The sequence below is a fragment of the Manis pentadactyla genome, chromosome 7 (genome assembly GCF_030020395.1).
Source record: "Manis pentadactyla isolate mManPen7 chromosome 7, mManPen7.hap1, whole genome shotgun sequence".
NCBI classification, from domain to species: domain Eukaryota; kingdom Metazoa; phylum Chordata; class Mammalia; order Pholidota; family Manidae; genus Manis; species Manis pentadactyla.
The window spans coordinates 105,909,413-105,929,042 of NC_080025.1; the positions used below are offsets into that span (position 1 = coordinate 105,909,413).

At 38.3% G+C, this 19,630-nt stretch overlaps 1 protein-coding gene across 4 annotated transcripts in view; it reads left to right on the forward strand.

Annotated features, from left to right (window-relative positions):
- Nucleotides 1-19,630, forward strand: part of BBS9 (Bardet-Biedl syndrome 9) — a 426,494-nt gene that overhangs the window by 360,237 nt on the left and 46,627 nt on the right. For all 4 annotated transcript variants that reach the window (XM_036897491.2, XM_036897488.2, XM_036897492.2 and 1 more), the window contains one exon: nucleotides 4,724-4,946. In XM_036897491.2, the coding sequence (XP_036753386.2) occupies nucleotides 4,724-4,946 (223 nt within the window). The remainder of the gene's footprint in view (nucleotides 1-4,723; nucleotides 4,947-19,630) is intronic.

Consider the following 19,630-nt stretch of genomic DNA (forward strand, 5'->3'; position numbering starts at 1 on the left):
TCTATTTAAGACGAAATTTATTTCTTTTTGATACAGTTTTTTTCCAGATAAATGAATATGGTGTAAAGGCTATTTTGCCTTTGAATGTATCATGTAAGACAGGCCATCTGTGAGTCTCCTCCTCTCAACTGAAACCTTGACTGTGGCTACACAATCTCCATTTGTTCTTTCAGACTGAGCTCCTTTTTTTTTTTTTCACCTTTTTCTCCCCATTAGAGTTAACTGTGGGCACATTTGGTAATAAATGACATTTTGTGTTTTTTCTTTATACAACTACAATTAAGGATGTAGTAGTGTTTCTATTATAAACATAAGTTTGCAGAAGTTTACAATTTGTTTGAATAAAAGTTAAAGATGTTACTCTGCACATTTGATTTCAATGGTATATTTGTATTTTCTGATTGAAAAAAAAAGTAGGATTAAATATTCTATTCTGTAGTATCTTCCACTGAAGTTTTCGGAGTGCCGTCCCATTCATGTAAGAGTGGCATGCAAATACCGTTCTTCCTGTTTTACGTAGGCCTCAGGTATACCGCACATAGATTGAGTGATTTATCTAAAGTTGTACAGTGAAGGGGCAGTTGAAGTGAGTGAGGTTAAGTCAGAACCCAGAACCTAGAGGCTGCTGTATTCAACTCTGTGGTTTAAATTCACAGGTAGCATCAGACTACTCTTCCAGCTTATTTTTTAAAAATTTAGTTGCATTGGTTGATACCCTAGGAAATTAACTTCACAAACTTGGTCAAACTTTCTGTTTCTGATAAGCCACTTGTACTGATATTTAGGCTTATTCACCAGTAGAGACTAGCAGGGCAGGTAGAACAGAGAAATCAAGAAACTCTCCTGTGGCTCTCTGGTTTCTGGACAGCAAGAAGCACAGCTCAGTTGACTCTAGTCAGGAGAGGAAACAGACTAGGAGACTCCAGGGCCTTGAATTAAAAAAGCTGGCTTATAGAAATGGGGCATCTGGGGCCAGCATGGTGTACAGGAGCCTCCACACAGGCAGGTGGAACACAAAGCAGAGGGCTGGAGAGCCACGTGGGGGATGCGTGCAGCAGGCGGCTTGGCCTTGAAGTCAGGCAGCAGGACCATAGGTGTTGGGTCCAGCTCCTTGGGGGATTTGGCAGGAGCAAGGCAGTCCAGTCCATCAAGGAGGGACCCTTTTGTAGGCTCCCAATGTTGGGGTTTAGTAGAAGGACTAAGACAAAAGTGAAGCTACCACGTGGAGTAAAGCCTAGAACAAAGGAAATTGCCAATTATCAATACTAGACTAGAAAAGGAGGTACAAAAAAACCCAATAAGTAAGTGAACTTCTAATACTGACAAGGGCTGTGAAGAAGATAAAACAGAGTAACATACCTTTAAATAGATTGATTGATTTACACATTTATTTACTTATTTAACTTTATATCTGCCACTGTTTTCTAAAAGCTACACATGGGTTAATTGGGACTTTACGAGTTAGGCTGTGCATTTGAGAACTAAAATCAGTTCTTACTGAAGAGCTCAGGCTTAGTAATTTCTTCCTTTCCAGACATTTTTTTAGCACAATTTTCCAAAAACTAAAATTTACTTTTACTCTCACAATCAGAAAACGCAAAATGACTAGTACAAATGGTATTCAGCTTTAAAGGATAAAGATAAGGTATGTGCATGCATGTGGGTTGTGTGTGTGTGTGTGTGTTTAGACATTAGAACTGAATATTAGACTTATTAATTTAAGGGTTGCAGATAAAGGTGGTGGATTCAAACACCAAAAGGTGATTAAAATAGCTTACCTTTAAGATACTTCTCGCATATGAGATTCTAGATTTTTCCATAGTTCTGTTTTACATTTCATCAGGTAAGTATGTTACATGTTTGATCAATGAATTATCACACTGTTTTTATTTAATGGAAGTTCCATTTCAAAGGCTTTCATAAACATTCCTTTTTATTATCATATTTGAATTTGCATAGCAATTCAGGCCCTCCAAATAATAAGCCTACATTTTAGTAGCAATCTTTTTGAATTATTGACATCATGCCTCATTATATTAAAGAAATATCTATGCCAAGTACCTAAACATTGCATGGTTTTTGACTTGATCTGCAAGTTGGCAGTAAGAAAGAAAATATATAGTACTCCTATATTAACTAAGTGCCCTATCTACTTAAATTATCTAATATGCTACTATAACCTACTTAGAAAAATAGTAGTTTTCTTAGACAAATAGTCTATAAAATAGTAGAAACTCTTTTAATTCTGACATGACCACAGAGAAAGGATCTTTCTTTCTAATACTCCAGAAGTCTTTGTGAATGGCTCCAAAAGCAACTGGAAAATATGTGTTCTCCCGTGACAGCTGGGTTACTATTTTGTCTTAACGTACCTTTTCCCATTATTGAAATACAAATTCAATTTTAGAAACTTGTGTAGTTCAGATTTTGATGGTTGTATAGAGATGCCTTTGTAGTAACTAGTTGTTTATTATTCTTTAGTGGTTTGGTGTAGGAAGCTGTTTTTACAGTCTTTGACATTGCTTGAAAGGAATGTCAAGATTATTTTAAAATAATTAAAATTTGTCTCCTAAATTGCTTACTGGCATCTGTACTGGGTCAGTAGAATTAAAAATCCTGATTTGGGCAATCAGTGGGAAGTTCTCTAGTGACCACACACACATACACACACACAGAGTTTTCACTTTGGTCTAAGAACCAACTGCATACATCTAGAAGGAAGGCAGTGATGAGTGTGGAAAAGGCCTGGGGTTTAGTCATCTGTGGGCTCATTGTGAATCAAGATTGTGGTGCAGCTGCCAAGAGAGCAGAGGCGAGCAGAGGCCAGGCTGGCAAGGAGAAGATCCCCAGTATATGACTAAATGGGAGGGATGGCTGTGTCCTGCCCTGTACTCCATTCCCACCCTGGTGTCTTGGGGTCAGTTTGGGGTTTTCTAGTTAGCTGTATAAATGTTTAAATGTTTAAGACTGGAGCTCATTCAAAGACAAGTGGTCAGGATGGAGAGAAAACTTGAAACCATGTTTATATAAGGAAGAGCTGGAGAAACTGGGGATGTTTATTCTGGAGGAGAGGGTACAGAATTGCTGTCTTCACAGATATAAAGGGCTGTCATGTAGAAGAGAGGTTAGATTTGTTCTGCATAGCATTGAAGGGTAGCATAAGGGCCAATGGGGCAGATTTGGGTTCATTATAGGAATAGCTTTATGATGGTTATAGATGTCCCTGAAAGGAGTGAACTGCCTCCAAAAGTAATTTTAGATTGTGAAGACAGCCATGCCTGGGAAGATGGTTGCTATTGTATAAAGTAACCTGGGAAAATCCCACAAGACTGGACTAAAGATCTCCAAATTCTCCCAACTCTAAGGTCCTGGGAGTGTGTCTCACTATCCCTCTGTCCAGCAAACACATTTCTTGACCACCCTCTGTGCTAGGGATGCAGAGCACTGTAGACACTCTAACAAAGAAACCAGACATGCAGACAGCCACCACAGTCCAGGGAGAGGAGTGCTGTGTTGGAACTGAGTGTGTGAGGTCCCTGAGCCCCAAAGAGGTCCCACAAATGCCGGCCTTGGGTGGCAGTGCCTGAGCTGTCGTATGTGGAAGTTAGCCAGGTAGAAAGCAGAGGAGACAGAGCATTGCAGTGGGAGACCAGAACATGCAGAGGCCTGGGCAAGAGTGTGGGTGCAGGTGGGTAGGAAGAGAATAAAATGGAGCAGAAGCTGAAGCAGAAAGTGCCTTATGTGCTAAACTGAGCATTTAGATTTAGGAGTTGAAGTTTAGGAGCAACTTACTCTGACTTGCATATTTGAAAGGTAGCTCAACTGAGAAGCTGGAGGGTGGAGTGGTACTAACTGTAAGGCCTCCCAGGGTCTCCTCTCTGCCTCATGTTTCTCATCTCTTAGAAAAGGGTCTTGGACTATGCAAATAAATTCATTCAGTGTCTTCCTTTATAATTTCACTTTGATTGTCAGGCCCATTCCAGTCTCTGGTACAAATGGAGTGCTATTGGCAATAACCCAGGCTTCCCTCACGCTTCCCTATTGTGCTGCGTAGGACCTGTAGATCCACATAAAAATCTTATGCAGTTATCGCTGGGATCCCCGGGGGTGTCCAGTGGGAACTCCTCAGCTGGCCCTTCCTCTTCCTGTTCTGTTGCTGTCTGAACCCACGTGCAGGTCCTGCCTGTGCTGGTGCCTGGGTGACCATGCTGAGGTCCCTGCCCAGCATCCATATCCCTAGACTTGCAGCCTCACGGTGCCACAGTGACTCTGCACTTCTCACAGTTTTCCCTGCAGCACAGCCATGCTGTTAGCAGCAACAGTGGGGTAAATGGCTCTTTTCCTCTCTTCAGGTCACTTTTGGTCACTCAGGCAGTGACGCAGGACTAGAAAGCCTTATGTTTCACAAAATCCCTCTTGAAATAGGCTCTTCTGGTTTCTACCTACAACCCCAAGGCTGTGGGACCAATGGCTGAGAGAGGACCAGAGTTTTCTCTCCATTCCAGTTTCCCTGAAGATATCCAAACGTCCTCCCTGTTCTAGTTAATTCTCCTTCCACAGAAAGATAAAGTAAAAGGAACTATGCTCCTGGCAGCTGCACTCTCCAGATCATTAAACATGGGTAGACCTGAGATGATGATTATTGTTACTGTTATCACAGTAAAGTGCCTGCTTTGCTTATTTATCATCTTTGCAAAAATTCAGAATTGCCTTTTGCATCCAGGGCTGGGAAGAAACAGTGGATGCTGCCATTTCCCACCTCTTAAAGACCTGCCTGTCGAAGAGTTCAAAGGAGCAGGCTTTGAACCTCAGCAGCCAGCTGAACATACCCAAAGACACAAGCCGACTGAAGAAACATATCACCTTGCTCTGTGATAGATTAGCCAAAGGTGGACGTCTCTGCTTAAGTACTGATGCCGCGGCTCCGCAGACCATGGTCATGCCAGGTAAGAGCTTCCAGGCTCCCTAAACACAACTGTACTTTTCCCGAATTAAAGGAATGTGCCTGTGGTTGTATTTGGTATTTACGTTTCATATTAAAGTGATGATAGCCAAGAAAATTGCTTTCACATTTCCCCTCAGATATCTCAGGGTAACCACTTGGATAAATATTCTTAGGGTATTCGCTTGCTAGACATTTCTAGAATGGTATGTCTTTTTTTCCTCCTGCTTTTAAATATATGATCCATTTTGTTTTGTTTCTAACCAATAAAAAGTGGATTAGAGAATAAAACTATTTTTAAGGTAAAGTTTTACTAAATGCTATCTCGCGATACCATATTTCATAAATGTAAATAGCATAATACAAGCAGCTAATATAATCCAGATGAATCCCATCCCTTCTGCTGTTTGCTTGGATTGTGGTAATCAGAATTAGGGGGAAGAGACAAAGAAACACACTGGGGATCAAGAGATATGGGCAGGCTTCAGAGCCAAGGCACCTACAGGTCAAAGCAGAGAGAGATCCCACTTGCCCCTGTGAGACCGTGAGCATCCAGGTGGGCCCTGCCCGTGGTCAGAGGGGCTCAGCAATCAATCAATGGTGTTGCACTTCCAAGTCCCACTTCCCTCTTCTTGGTGTCTGTCTTTCTGGCAGTGGCAAGGAGCATGAAGTGAGTTTATTAAATGCAGCAGCTGTAGTCTCTATTTCCTTCTAAAGCAAGGACTACATGCAGTATGAGAAGTGGTGTGTTTTTCTCTTCCTCCTTCTTACATGTCTTTTGTGCACCTCCCCAGCCATGCTGATGCTCTTCCTGTTGCTTCCTTTTTCCCTCAGTCAGCATTCCTTGAAGTATAAAGGAATGCAGGCGGAAACTTAAAAAGATAGACATGGAGACAGCATAGCCTAATCTAATAAGCACAGTCTCGGGAGGCAGACAGACCAGTGTTTGGGTCCTGCCTCCGTCTCTTACTACTTACGTGACCTTGGGTTTCTTAGATAACTTTCCAGAGTCTCAGTTTCTCCCTTCTGAAAGTGCAATGATGCCTCCCTGGTTGCCAGAGCCTTGGATGTTTATAAAGCATATAGCACAATGCTTGCTATAAAGACATATTTTAAAAATTAAGCTATAATTATTGTAGATATATCTTGTTATAGATGTATGTATAATTCAACCTCCAAATTTGGGGGTGGGCAAATAGCTGGCTTGGAGTCACGGGGTTCTATACTCTATGATTTGAAATTTTTTTTTAACCTGAGTCACACATGGATAGAACCTAACTTCTGTGCCAAAGGAATAGTTTTAATAAGGCATTTCAGAAGAAGTGCCTTTCCACACAGAACACTACTAATATTGTTTGTCTTGATTTAGGCCCTCTTCGTCTTACCTTTGTTAACATTCTCTTAACGGGTCCTTTTGCCTCTACTTGTCTGTCTTCCGGCCACTGTTACAGGATTATTTTCCTAGGAAGTAAATGTTTAGGCTCAATGAGATAGTAAATGAAAAATATTCACTATGATAGTGCTCAGTATATGGCTCTCCTTTCTTCCTTGCCAATTGGAAAAAAAAATGAGGCTTGAGGTAGGAGGACACTTAAGAAGAGCTGGGATTGGCCTCCCGACTGGCTGGCGTGTCTGTGAGCACAGCCGGGCATCCTGCCGCCTCTTTTCCATGTCCTGTTAGAGCTGCTAGGGGAACAGCCAGGTGGAGTCTGCCGACCATGGTGTGAGCAATGACCTGGACGTGGGGTGAGAACAGATGCACACCTAGTCACATTTACTGATTATGGAACTTCAGTCATTTGTCTAGATAACTAGATTTGGAAACAAGTGAGAAGTGTTGTCCATATAAGCCCTTGAGGCAAAATTTTTGAATGTATGGGAGGAAGGGAAAGAGGAATGGAGGCGAGAAGGGAGGAAGAAACGAAGAAATGAAGGAAGATGGAACATGTGTTTGTTCACAAACTTGGCGTGCATTTGGCCTCAGTGCCTCATCTTACTCTTTGCTTTCCCTTACTCATGACCTGATTTCTCACTCTGGTTGGGTACCTTTCTGCTCTCCTTGCCCTGCCCTAATCGAGAAAGTGAGCTTTTAAAAATTGTTGAACCAGGGCTCTTTGTCATGAACATGCTTCATTATTGTCTATAGTACCCTCCTTCCCTGGAACTCAAATTTTTCACATGCTTATTTCTGTATTTAATATGTTTCTAAGGTGGAAGAAACATGTAGAATTATTGCTGTTTTTCAAATAGAAAATAGTTAGGAAAAGGTAAACATCTTCCCATGAGTTACGTGGTTCCTGGAAGGGTTCGGTCTAGAATGTGAATCGTAGCCACTGTGCTTCCCTCTAGACCATGCAGGCCACAGTGGTACAGAGACATGTCCAGCCTGGGCTTCCTCCTTTATAAGCTGCTCTGGATTTGGCCTGCTTTGCACTTAAATTGGTCTAGCAGTGTGGGAGGGAAAGGGTAGAAAAAGTTTTACACAGCCTTTTCTCTTTGAGGTATACATTAAAGATTTTTCTTCGTTTTGTGCATTGTTCTTATTATTTCCATAGGTGACATAATACCATTATCACAGAGATAATAAGAAATACTGTGAATTATTTCTGCTTTAAGCCAGTAATTGTACAATTTACAATGTTAGTATAGCTATGATATTTGTTTCAGAATACCTGAGGGTAAAGTGGCATGTTAGAAAGGGGTGGCTTATCAAACATGTAAGCATACAAACATTTTTTACAGACATGATCTTTTTTAAAAGCTAGGCAGGAACTCAGAAGTCATCTGGTTCACCTCCCTCACTTAACTAAGGCCTGGGAAGATGAAATGATTTAGTGGTTGGTATTAAAAGGCAGGAGTATGTGTAATTTTACCATGTTCCTATTAAATTGCAGATGGATAAACAATCTCAGAATAAAAACCCCTTGGTCTTTCCCAGCCTCATGACTTTTTGACCCAGCACCTTGGATACGCCCTTTCTTTGCTCAAGTAAAGGCTATGATGATAGCATTCTCCTTGGCATCCAAATCTTCCCCACTGGAAACTACCTTAGGGACTTAGGTGCCTCACATTTCTCTATTTGCCTTTATGAACCTTCAAATTCTTCATCAGGATGTAACTTTACCTTTTCTGGGTAGACTCTTTTTGTTTCAGAATCATTATACTTACATTTCTTTTATCTGTAGTTCTGATATTCACATATTTCTGCTGAGGAATATTGCACTTTCATTAAATGTCTTTTAAAAAAAATCTCATCTGTATGCTCTCTACCTTTAGAGCAGGAGTCACAGAGGGCTACTAGGGTATTGTTTTAAAAATTGTGAATGTGAATGCCTTTAGCTGACTTTCTCATACAAGTTTGTAACCTGTTTCTTCCCTGCAGGTGAGTGAGGCTGAGAGATTAGCTTTAGATTGCTAGAGCCTCCCTTTTATGACCTCAGTGTCTAGGACAACATTTCATTGGTCCTAATTATAGCGAAGACTTGACTATTTCAAGTGCATATGCAAAACTTAATGGGTATGTGGGTGGGCCTAACTTGTGATTTTGGGGACTAATCATTTTAACCTCCTGAACAATGGGAGCTCTTACGCCCTCTCTATGGGTTTTTAAACTTCATGTGTCTAGGTGATGCTTTGCCCACCAAGAGGTGGAATGGGTTAGTGACAATCCATCAGATGGAAGCTCAGACAGCAAATGGTGTGGGCCCCCAGCGGGGGAGGCAGAGCGAGGTGGGTAAGGAAAAAGGCTAAAGACAATCCATGCTGATCAAGTGCCTCAAGTGAATATTCCCCTTAATGTGATTAAATGAGTCAGAAGTCTTGTGAGCCATAGCTTCAGCTGTATTTTTCTTGGCACTGCTGGGTTCCTGGGCCCAAAAGAAGCCAAGGCGGGTGGTGGGAGTGGGGGGAGGAAGCAAAGAAAGTTTGATAAATAAGATGAGCCTTTTCACAGATATGGATCAGAAAATTTATTTTGAGATGTGGTATACAGACCACCCAAGAATTAGTATTTTGTACATCTTTACTATATTAAGTAGGTGGGAGAAAACAGTATAAATCTGGATAAGGTATCTATACTATTGTTTTGGGAAATATATTTAAAACTCCCACTTTTTAGTATTTTAAATTTGAGTTAATGACATTTTTGCCTTAAGGGTTTGATGTTATTTTGAGGCTACTTTCACATGACTCATATCAACAGAACTTAAATTTAGTTCTCTGAGGTCTCATTTAGATGCTTGTTAGGACACTTTCTTGTTGTCAGTATGATGTAGGTGTTGGTTTTACACTTTCATTGAATTTTTATAAGTTCGACATCTTTCATTAAGGAAATGTAGATGAATTCAGTATAAGAAAGGCTACAGAGAATATAATACTTTGTCCATTTTTTTTTTTTAAGAGGAGTGAGTTTCCAAATGGGAGAATACTATGGTGAAGTGGACCTTGACGTCAGAAGTGCTTGGGTCCCAGAGCTAGCCTGGCCTTTTACCTGTTGTATAATATAGGACAAATTCTTAGCTTGTATACTTCTCAATTTTCCCAACTCTAAATAGGAATGATAATGGTGCTGTATCAGAGTTTTTGATCAAATTAAACATGCTAGTGTGTGGAAAATGCTTAGCAGGTGCTGGACACGTAGCAAATTCTCACTAAATGTGAGCTTCTATTAAGAATAATTATAAATACTAATACAAAAGCTGAAAGGCACTTGTGAGAACTTGACAAAAGAGAAAAGTAAAAATATAAACTCTGACAGGAAACTTTTAAAAAGAAGAACGTAAATTTTGTCTTTTCAGAATATTTGTTATAGAGTGACAATAAATGGCAGTGTTGCAGTTGTAAAGAGAGCCCTTGATACACCAAACAGCAAGTCCAGGAGTGATGAAAGTATGGAAGGTCTGATACCAATTGGTATCAGAAAAAGACTAGTACCTTGGACTGGAACCAGCATTTCACTGTTTCATTTGAAGACACAAAAGGTTCATTTCAAAAATATGTAAAATTAAAATTAACAGTAAATTAATTTTACCATGTATTTGTCAAAATTTGTTATGCCTACAATTATGTGCTACATCTTAGAGACAGCAATGAAAGAGTTGTGTAGGGTTTTGGTTTGGTGTGTTGATACACACTTAAATTTGACCTTACCAGCACCTTTCCAAAGAGGATGCCTTTCAGGAAAAAAATTCCAAGGCACCATCCATTTTCCTAGGGGTCTTCATTAATCTTTTAATATGCAAATCATTTTCTCCAGAAATTTCTGTTTAATGTCATTATTCTCACCAGTTTTCTTCTCCTGATTGTTAACTGGACTGTTGCTAGATTTTCACTGGTCACTGTCTTTGCCTGTGATAAGAGTTGTTTTCTAAGAACACTTTACCTACATTAAATCTTACATCATTTGCAAAATTTATAATTTCCCTCTGCTGCCTATTTATGCTGTATTGGACAATTTCCAACAGTTGTCGAGAGATGAACAAATATAAGAGATTGATAGGAGGAGATTCATCTAGTGTTACATGTGGAAAGATATTTGAATAGAGACTATTTTTTCAGTGGTCAATTCATTTTTCAGTGGATCACTCTTCTATGACTACAATTGGGATGATTAGAACTTCTATTCACATGAGAATCCCACCCTTCCTTTATATATGTAATAGTTTAGAATGCGCTAACTTGAACTCAGACCTCATATACTACTGTAGCATTTCAAAGCAATGGAAAGAGGATGGGATGAATTAGTTTAAAAATGGTGCTGGGAACTGGCCAGCTATTTTGGGGAAAAAAAGTTAGATTCCCTTGCCCACACCATGTGCCACAACACATTTCAGACAGATAAGAGATTTAAATGTAAAAAAGTGCAATCACAAAAATGCAGAAGAAAATAAAGGTAGATACAGAGATATGGAGACAGATAGGTTTTTCTCCATAAGTCAGCAAAGGCAGAAAGCAAAAGATTGAGCTTTGGTTATATGCTTCTCAAAATTTGTTTCAAAAGCATGTAAACTCTCGTGCGTGCATTAATGGTAATTATCCTGGGTGGTGAAGTTACAGTTGATGTCTGAGTCCTCCTGTTCTTTTTCTTGCACATACTGTATACACATTCCTACAAATAACACACAACTTTTGTAAAAAGGGACCGTGATAGAAAGTACCAACAAGAAAACAACTGTAATTGTGTCAGGAATGGTGGTAAGGAAAAAACAGGACCAATTTCAGAAATCAGGATGGATGGCTTTTTATTCATGGTTTATTCCCACAAGAAAGTAAGTTATTCAGGGGCAATGGCCATGTGTTTATGGCACTTGTTTGTATTTCAGTTCTGATAAATAAACCCAAATTCTTCATAGGATTCTTTGCATAAATGTGTGCAGCAAGTTTATGGATTCTGCCTCCTTTCCATCTGTGCATCTCCTCTCTGAAAGGAGGTCAGACCATGTAAGTTATTGATATCTGAGTTATTTTTCACTTTTTCATGAGTCACTTCATAATTGCTAATCTGTTGAACACTGCCTACAACTCATTCTGCAGCCTTTTACGATGAGACCATTTCCTTCTTGGACCATTCCTCTTACTTGGCTTCTCTTTCACTGCTGGAAACTGTTCCTGACACCCTCAGGCCTGTCTTTTCCAGTCTACTTTGTGGCTTCTTGCTCCTTTTTCTATCTTTTGACTATTAGTGTTCCCTCTTCGTGTTCTCCCAGATAGTCTCATCCAACCACCACCTGGATTCCATGTACCTCTGTTTGTACCTTTCTGTCTGGCCTTTCTTCAATATCCCCATCATGCCCCACAGGCCTTTCCAATTTCACACGCCTGAGTGAAACTCATCTTCCCCCCCAGGTGTCTCATCTCAGTGAATGAAGTTACCCAGTGCCCATGCAGAGACCTCAGGAACCATTTTGACTCTCTGTTTCCTTTACTCCCCACGTCAGTCAATCACCAAGACCTGATGGGGGCACCTCACAATTTTATCTCTTCCCAGTCCACACCACTCTTACCTTACTTAACACCCTTATCTCTTATTCAGACTATTAAAACAACCTACCAATATGTTCCTTGTATTAAGATTCCTCCATTATCTCTAGTACTACCACAAAAAACAACTTATGACTATTCATAGGAGCATTATAGCAAAAAAATGGAAACAATCTAAATTTTTGTCAACTGATGAATGGATAAATAAATGTGGTCTATCCATACAATGGAATATTTTTTAGCGACATGTGCTACAACATTGAGGAACCTTGAAAACATTACGCTAAGTGAAAGAAGCCAGTCCTAAAGTCCATATATGATTCCATTTATATAAAATATCCAGAATAGGCAAATTCATAGAGACAGAATGTATATTAGTGGCTACCTAGGGCTGGGGTGGGGTGGAGGTGGGGAAATGGGTGGTGATACATAATAGATGTGGGGTTTCCTTGGTTCCCTTTTGGGACAGAAAGATATTCTAAAATTACAGTCATGGTTGCACAACTCTGTGGATATACTAAAACCATTGAATATGTATTTCAAAAGTATGAATTATATAATATGTGAATTACATCACAGTAAAGTTAACATACATTTTAGTACACAGATAAAACACATTCTTTGTACAAATTTAGAAAATTCAGATAAGAATAAAAGAATAAAATAAAATCGCTAATAATCTAGACATCCTGAAGTAGATACAAACTGTGTGTAAATTTATGTATGTTTGTATGTATATCCTTCCAGTCTTTTTTCTTTGCATATATGTACTTTTGTTTTATAAAATCAAATCATACAGTACCTCCTGCTTTATAACCCACTTTCAAAACTTCCATTGTATCATTAATTATTAAATATTATGTATTATTTTAATAGCCTACATACCTAACTAGTCCCTTTTTTCAAATATACAACTTCTGATTTTATTGTGATGACCATTTAGTGAATATTCTTGTAGCTAAATCTCTGTACATCTTAATAAATTTATAGTTTCCCATGAATATGAGTTTCTTTGAAATAATAGGCTTCTGGGTATATTACATCTCTATTTGAAAATATTCTACAGCTCCCTGTTACCTACCACATTAAATAAAAAATTCTAAGACTGAAATCCAACATACTTTACTAACTGAACCAAATTATTCTTCTAGCCATTATTTCCTGTACTTTTCTTCTTTAAGATCCTTTACTGATTCTAAATTATTCAATATTTTCCAACTATACCACACTTTGCAAGCTTCTATGCTTTTAAATAGTTCCTTTGGCCTAGAGAATCATTCGTCAGCTGGTGGAAAAATGATCACTAATTTCTGAAGATCTGGCTGAAATGATGTTCCACAAAGCATTTCCTGGTCCTCCTGGCACTACTAGTCCCCCTCTCCTCTGTGCTCCCCTGATCTCTGGGCATATGGCTATTATAGTGCTTATCATACAGTACCATTGTTTAAAATTTTTATGTCATCCTGCATTAGACTCCTTAGGCTGCTGTAACAAAATACCACAGGCTGTGTGGCCTAAACAACAGAAAGTTATTTTCCCATAGTTGTGGAGGCTGTAACTCCAAGATCAAGATGCTGGCAGGTTTGTTTTCTCCTGAGGTCTTTTTCCTTGACTTGCAGAGAGCCACCTTCTCTTTGGCCTTTTTCTCGGTGCATGCACACTCCTAAAGTCTCCTCCTCCTTTTATAAAGACACTAGTCCTCAATGTTTTTCATGTGAAACCTTCATAAGAGTGTGTATATGAGTGATACCTTAATAAAAAATAAAAATAAAAATAAATGAAATACAAAAATAAAAAGAGAGACACTAGTCCTTTTGGATTAGGGTTCCACCCTTATTACATCATTTGACCTTAATTACCTCTTTAAAGGCCTTCTCTCCAAATATAGTTACCCTGGGGGTTGGAGCTTCAACCTATGAAGTTAGAGAAGGACACAGTTCAGTCTATATGCCCCCAGGGAGAAAGTGAGTGCATGGAGGGCTCCACATGCATTGTATTCTTCTTTGTGACTTCAGTATCCTACTTATGCATGGCATATATATATATATATAGTTATGCCTCCCCGTATATTTTTAAAGCTTATTTTGAAATAATATAAAATATCTCTAGTATTTTGAATCATAGTAAGATGTAAATGTACTACATAGAATCCTATGTACCTGTCATCTAGTTTTCCCCAGTGGCAACATTTTAGATAATCGTAGTATGGTATCAAAAATAGGAAATTGGCACCAGGCTACCTTATATTTTTAGAATGAATCAGTGGAACTTTTTATAAAGAGAAAAGGATCTGCTGTTGGTATAAGTTTTGGACTTTTAGAATGGATGGTGGCAAATACAGAGTTAGTGATCTTAGAAGGGAGATGTGCTTCTGTAAGTAAACTGGTTAAGTTCAGATTAGAAATTCAGTTGTGTAGAGCAGTGAGCTCTAGTTGATATAGGAATTTGAAAAGCTAGACAGAAGAGATTGAGCATGCTACAGATGGTAATAGTAGCTATTATAGGTTCTTAAGCTATAAGTGACTTATAAAAAGCTGTGTTTTAGAAATATTAATCTGATGGTGGTATGCAGGAGAGGGGGAAATGTGAAACATAAGGGAAAAATACAGGTACATCAAGAATACAGTCCATCAAGTTCTTTAGTGCCATTGTTGGAAATAATAGGTTCACAAGTGAATTTTGTTTGTTATGGACAATGTGCTTCATTTCAAATGCAATGAGTTTGAGATGATGAAGTTGCATCCAAGAAGAGGCATTTGTCAGCAGCTGGATCTGAGGAATTTTAGTTTAAGGGAAAGACTGAAGCTTGAAAAGTAGATTTTAGTATCCTCAGCTTAGAGTCATCACTGAAACTTGCAACCGAATGTTGAAACCTCTGATGAAGTCAAGGCATAGGGAGAGAAACACTAGATTTGGGATTAATTGTAGAGCCATGAATCTGGGACTGGAAGTAGATTCCAAAGGGAGGAGTGAATTTCAAGGCACTTCTAGAAGAGATGGTGTCAGTACTATAAAGGACAGAAGAAGGTCAAGGGAAGATCCTTCTCTAACTGGAAGGAACAATATAGGAAGGCAGGTGGAAGTTGGCTATTGTCAGGGTTTTATTTATGTTCTTTAAAAATGATATTTAGAGATGTTTGAAGGTTGGGGGTGGTGGCAAGATGAGAATGCTAAACTCCAACATTTGTGTTACATCTGAAGTTCTGAGGAGTAATTTGAGGAATAATCTAGAATATAGATAAACTGGATAGAGTTGTTATTTGAGAAGAGAAAAAGATGAGAAGTTTTATAATAATATGTGAGAGAAAAAGAAGGGCTGAATGGTGAGGTGGCAAATTAAATTTGATTTGCAACAGCCACTATGGGAAGGACGAGCTCAGCCATTTAGTAATTGTGCAGCTACTTATTCTTTTGGAGTCATGGTTTCCTCACTTAAAATATTGAGATAACACCTTCTTGTTTTGAAACAATGATCTGTTTCAAAATTATTCCCAAAGTCAAACTATATTGTATAAGTAAAGAAAGCATTCAGTTATTAATAGTTTGCTCCTTTTTATCCATTGCAATAGGGAGTCCGTAATGGGATGAATGGAAGGTCAGTGGAAGAATATTTGAATTGAGGATTAGAGTTGTATTTGACAGGAGAAGCAATTAGGAATAACTATAGGGAAAGTTCTACCATCGAAGACCTAATAGAATAGCATTCTCCCTGTGTGTACTTAGCAAATACTTGTTGATAGACAAGCTGGCTGGTAACTAATTACAATGTGATGACCAAAGGCTGGTTTTCTTGGAAGTAGGATGGTTAATACAGGAATAGAATACCAGGGGAGTCTGAGGAATTTCCTTCCCTGCAGATGTTTAAACTAATGTGGATATTCGGTGCTCTAAAGATAATTTGGGAAAAACCCTGGCTGAAAGCAGGGGAATAAATAGCTTTTAAAGAACATCACTATTCCTATTTCTTTAGTTGTGTCATGTGGTCAAATCTGTAAAATCCCCATTCTTACCCTCACCTAGCTGTAAATATGAGCTCTTTTCTCTGGGCTGTTCTCATATGAAATATTACAATGATCACCCTAACTCTGTAATTTTTCAGTATCCTTAAAACTTGCATAGGATGGCCAAAAGAAGTGGTATCTCAATACCCTGGAGCATCCCACAGGCAGATGCTTATATCTGATATTTATCTCTTGTATTATATAAAAAAAACTTTTCTCACATATTCTGTTTCACATTTGGGGATGTTTCATCTTCAAGTACAAGGATGAAAAAAATTGGTATTTATTCCAGCAGTTGTGGATACGAAGGGATTGTACAGATTCACCATGAGCTTTTAACATTCTTTTTCCACTTTTCTTCTGCACTTTTACCTTCACCTCAACTTCTGCTACTTCTGTGGCTGCATATTCAACACTGAGGTTTTCATTGTTCACCTCAAAATTGTAATAAGCGTATTGCCTGTTTCCCTTGCTTCAAGTTTTACTCCCCGTACTTGCTATTTCTCTAAGTAATTTTCTCAGAAGAGAAAGTTTCTCTGCTTTCAGTGTAAGCTCACGAATATTATTAAAGTTGTATTTATTGTTTTTCATTTGCTTTTAGATTTTAGGGTGCCTGGATAAAGTACTGTCAGTGCTTAAAAGACATATGAGAGAGTCGTCCAGACTTATTTCAAACCACATCATTTTCATTTAAAAATATAAAATACATGCATAATGAGAATATCCTCAGATAGATGAGGCAGACCCAACAATATGGCCCATCTCATATTGCTTAGTCATTTTAAATTCTGGTCAATACACCTGGCCTCAAATAGGATGACTCTACTTCTGACACTGTGCCGCCGCAACCAGCAAAAAGAACATTCTTACACTGAACATCTGTGCTGACCGAAGCCAGGTCTATGCTGCCAATCTTTAAAAAAATATTTTCATACCAAAAATTTTTTAAAACACCATATTTAGTTTGTTTATTAAAATAAATTGTTGGAATAGTCAACCCCTTCTGATTTACATGTAATGTTGATGTTTCTTAATTAAAAATTAAAGTGTTTCTGGTGGCTCTCAGAACCTATAAATATCCAATTATAAAAAGTAAAACAGTTATAGTCCTTCATAGAGTATGTCTCTGTATGTTTTAAAAACTGAAGCCTTTTATTTTTTTATTGTTTAATTTTTATTTAAAAATAATTATTGGGCTGAGCTAGAATTCTTGTTCTTTCTTTCGGGCCTGCTTTCTGAGCCATATTCCAGTGTCATGTGGAAAATGTTACCAAAAAATGAAGTGATGTGTCTATCAATAGATAAATGGATAAAGAAGATGTGGTGCGTATACACAATGGAATATTATTCAGCCATAAAAAAAAGAGAGCCTGTCATTTGCAACAACATGGGTGGACCTAGAGGTGAAATAAGCCAGGTGAAGAAAGACAAATACCTTATGTTTTCACTTACTTGTGAAATATAGAAACAAAACAAAACAAAATGAACAGTAGTAGACTCACAGACACTGAGAAGTGACTGGTGATTACCATGGGGGAGGAGTTAGGATGGGTAAGGGTGAGGGGGATAAAGAGGCACAAAAATTTTCAATCGTAATACAAGTTGGTCACAGGGATAGTAATACAACATGGAGAATATAGCCAAAGATTCTGTAGTATCTTCATGTTGACAGAAAGTAACTGTACTAGTCAGGCTGAAGATTTAATAATATGGGTAACTGTTGAACCACTGTGTTGTATACATGAAACCAATATAAGATTGTATATCAACAATACTTCAATAAAAAATGTGATGTCATTCTGTAGCTTTCAGAAGCCATGACTTACGCTAATAGAGATAGGGTGATTTTTACTTAGTACAGGTGTTTGCATATTGGTTGCTCTAGGATGTTTTTGGCATTTGTTAGGAATAGTGCTGGCAGTGACTGCACCCATAAAACAAGAGGCAAATACCTTGTACTAATGACTAGCATGGCAAGGTGTGTGAGGCTTCAGCTTACTGGCATTCTAGTGATAAGCAAACACAATGGCAGGAATTAAGGGCTCAGTATAGAAGTCTGGTGAGTTTCACAGAAAAAATGAAGGTCAGTGTTTGTCAACAGGGCATTTAGTCAATATGTGACTGTGTACTAAGTAAGTTATTTGGTGTTTGGTGTTTTTTATATATATATATATATTTTTTTTTTTTTTAAGAGAGAAAAAAAATATTTACTTTCAAGGTCGATATTAGAGGCACAGTGGTTAGCCAGAGCAACATAACCTCTGCCCTCATGGGGCCTCCATTCAGGTAGGGGGCAGTCAACATACAAGGAAACAAATTTCAAACAGAGAAAACGCAAACATAAGTCAGGTTAAGGAGAAAGAGTGCCAGTTATAAACCATTTATGCCTGCTTTTTTCTAATGACTAAAGGCTCTTTCTCTTTCCTTCATTAGTGAAATGGGAGGATGGCATATTTAATTTTTTTGAGAGGGATTCCTGTGTCACTAGTTAAAGTAATTCTATGCTTGATTATATAATATAGTTCAGTTTATTACTATTAATATTACTTGGGCATTATAGTTTTCAAAGCTTTCTGATAAAAGAATATATTTTAATTTTCAGAAAAGAAACCAATTAATTCTTGAAAAGTTTTCCTAATAAATTTGATAAATATCTGTAGTGATCATGAAAATATTTTGTACCATGAAAACAATTTTCATCATATTTATTTTTCATGATAATACTCATTTTATTTTGAGTTTATTCTTATTTTTGTGTTACATCATCCATCATTATTAGATGTCTGCTCGTTGATATCAACTTACTAGACAATGGCATCTCTGATGGCAGAGACTGCCATTCATTTCCACATCCCTAGAATCTAATGTAATTGGAACACAGATAATGCTCAGCACATCCTTTTGAAATTGATTTGAACTGAATCATTTCCTTGAACACTGTCTCTTCCTTTTTCCAGCTCCATATCACTCAGTTCTCTACTCCTCTCAACCCCCACCTTCCAACACACCCATCCATGTCCATCTGTCCCTCCAACTGTCCCTTTTTGCTTTGCCTGTGAAACCCCATGGATTTCCACCCCCTGCCCTAGTCAGTTTCCAGCCCTGACTGGCTTTTCTTGTATGTACTCTGGGACTAGAAATTGTTGCTAAAATTAATCATAAACTGACCCAACTGCTTCTATTTCCTTTCATGCTATGTATCTTCACATGTGCCTTCCTCTGCAAATCAGAGTTTTACTTTCTTGTTTTTGATTGATTTCCTATCTCAGTCCCTGTAGAAGTTAATCCTTGGATTTTTCTCATCTTCCAATCTCTTCTTCTCCCCCAAACTCTATAGAAGACATCACTCCTACTGTTCCATTGAAGATCAAAACTGTCCAAAACAAATTCTACTTCCAGTCAGTTTATTTAAATTTTTTTTTTTTGTAATTTTATTCATCTTTTGTCTTTCAGTTCTTTCTCAGAAAAAAACTTAGGATTGAATTCAGACTTGTTACCTTGACCTACAGGACTCAGCTTCCTGTCTCTGCCCATCCATTTCTCTGCCAGCAATTTCCCATAATTCCCATGACCCTCTCTGCTTTTACCACCTAAGTCTCCCTTGAGTTTCACTCATCAAGCTTTTTCATGCCTCTGTTCTTTCTCATGGTGTTCCCTTTGCCTTGAATACTAGCCTCTATCCACCTCCAAATATTGTCCTCTGCCACAG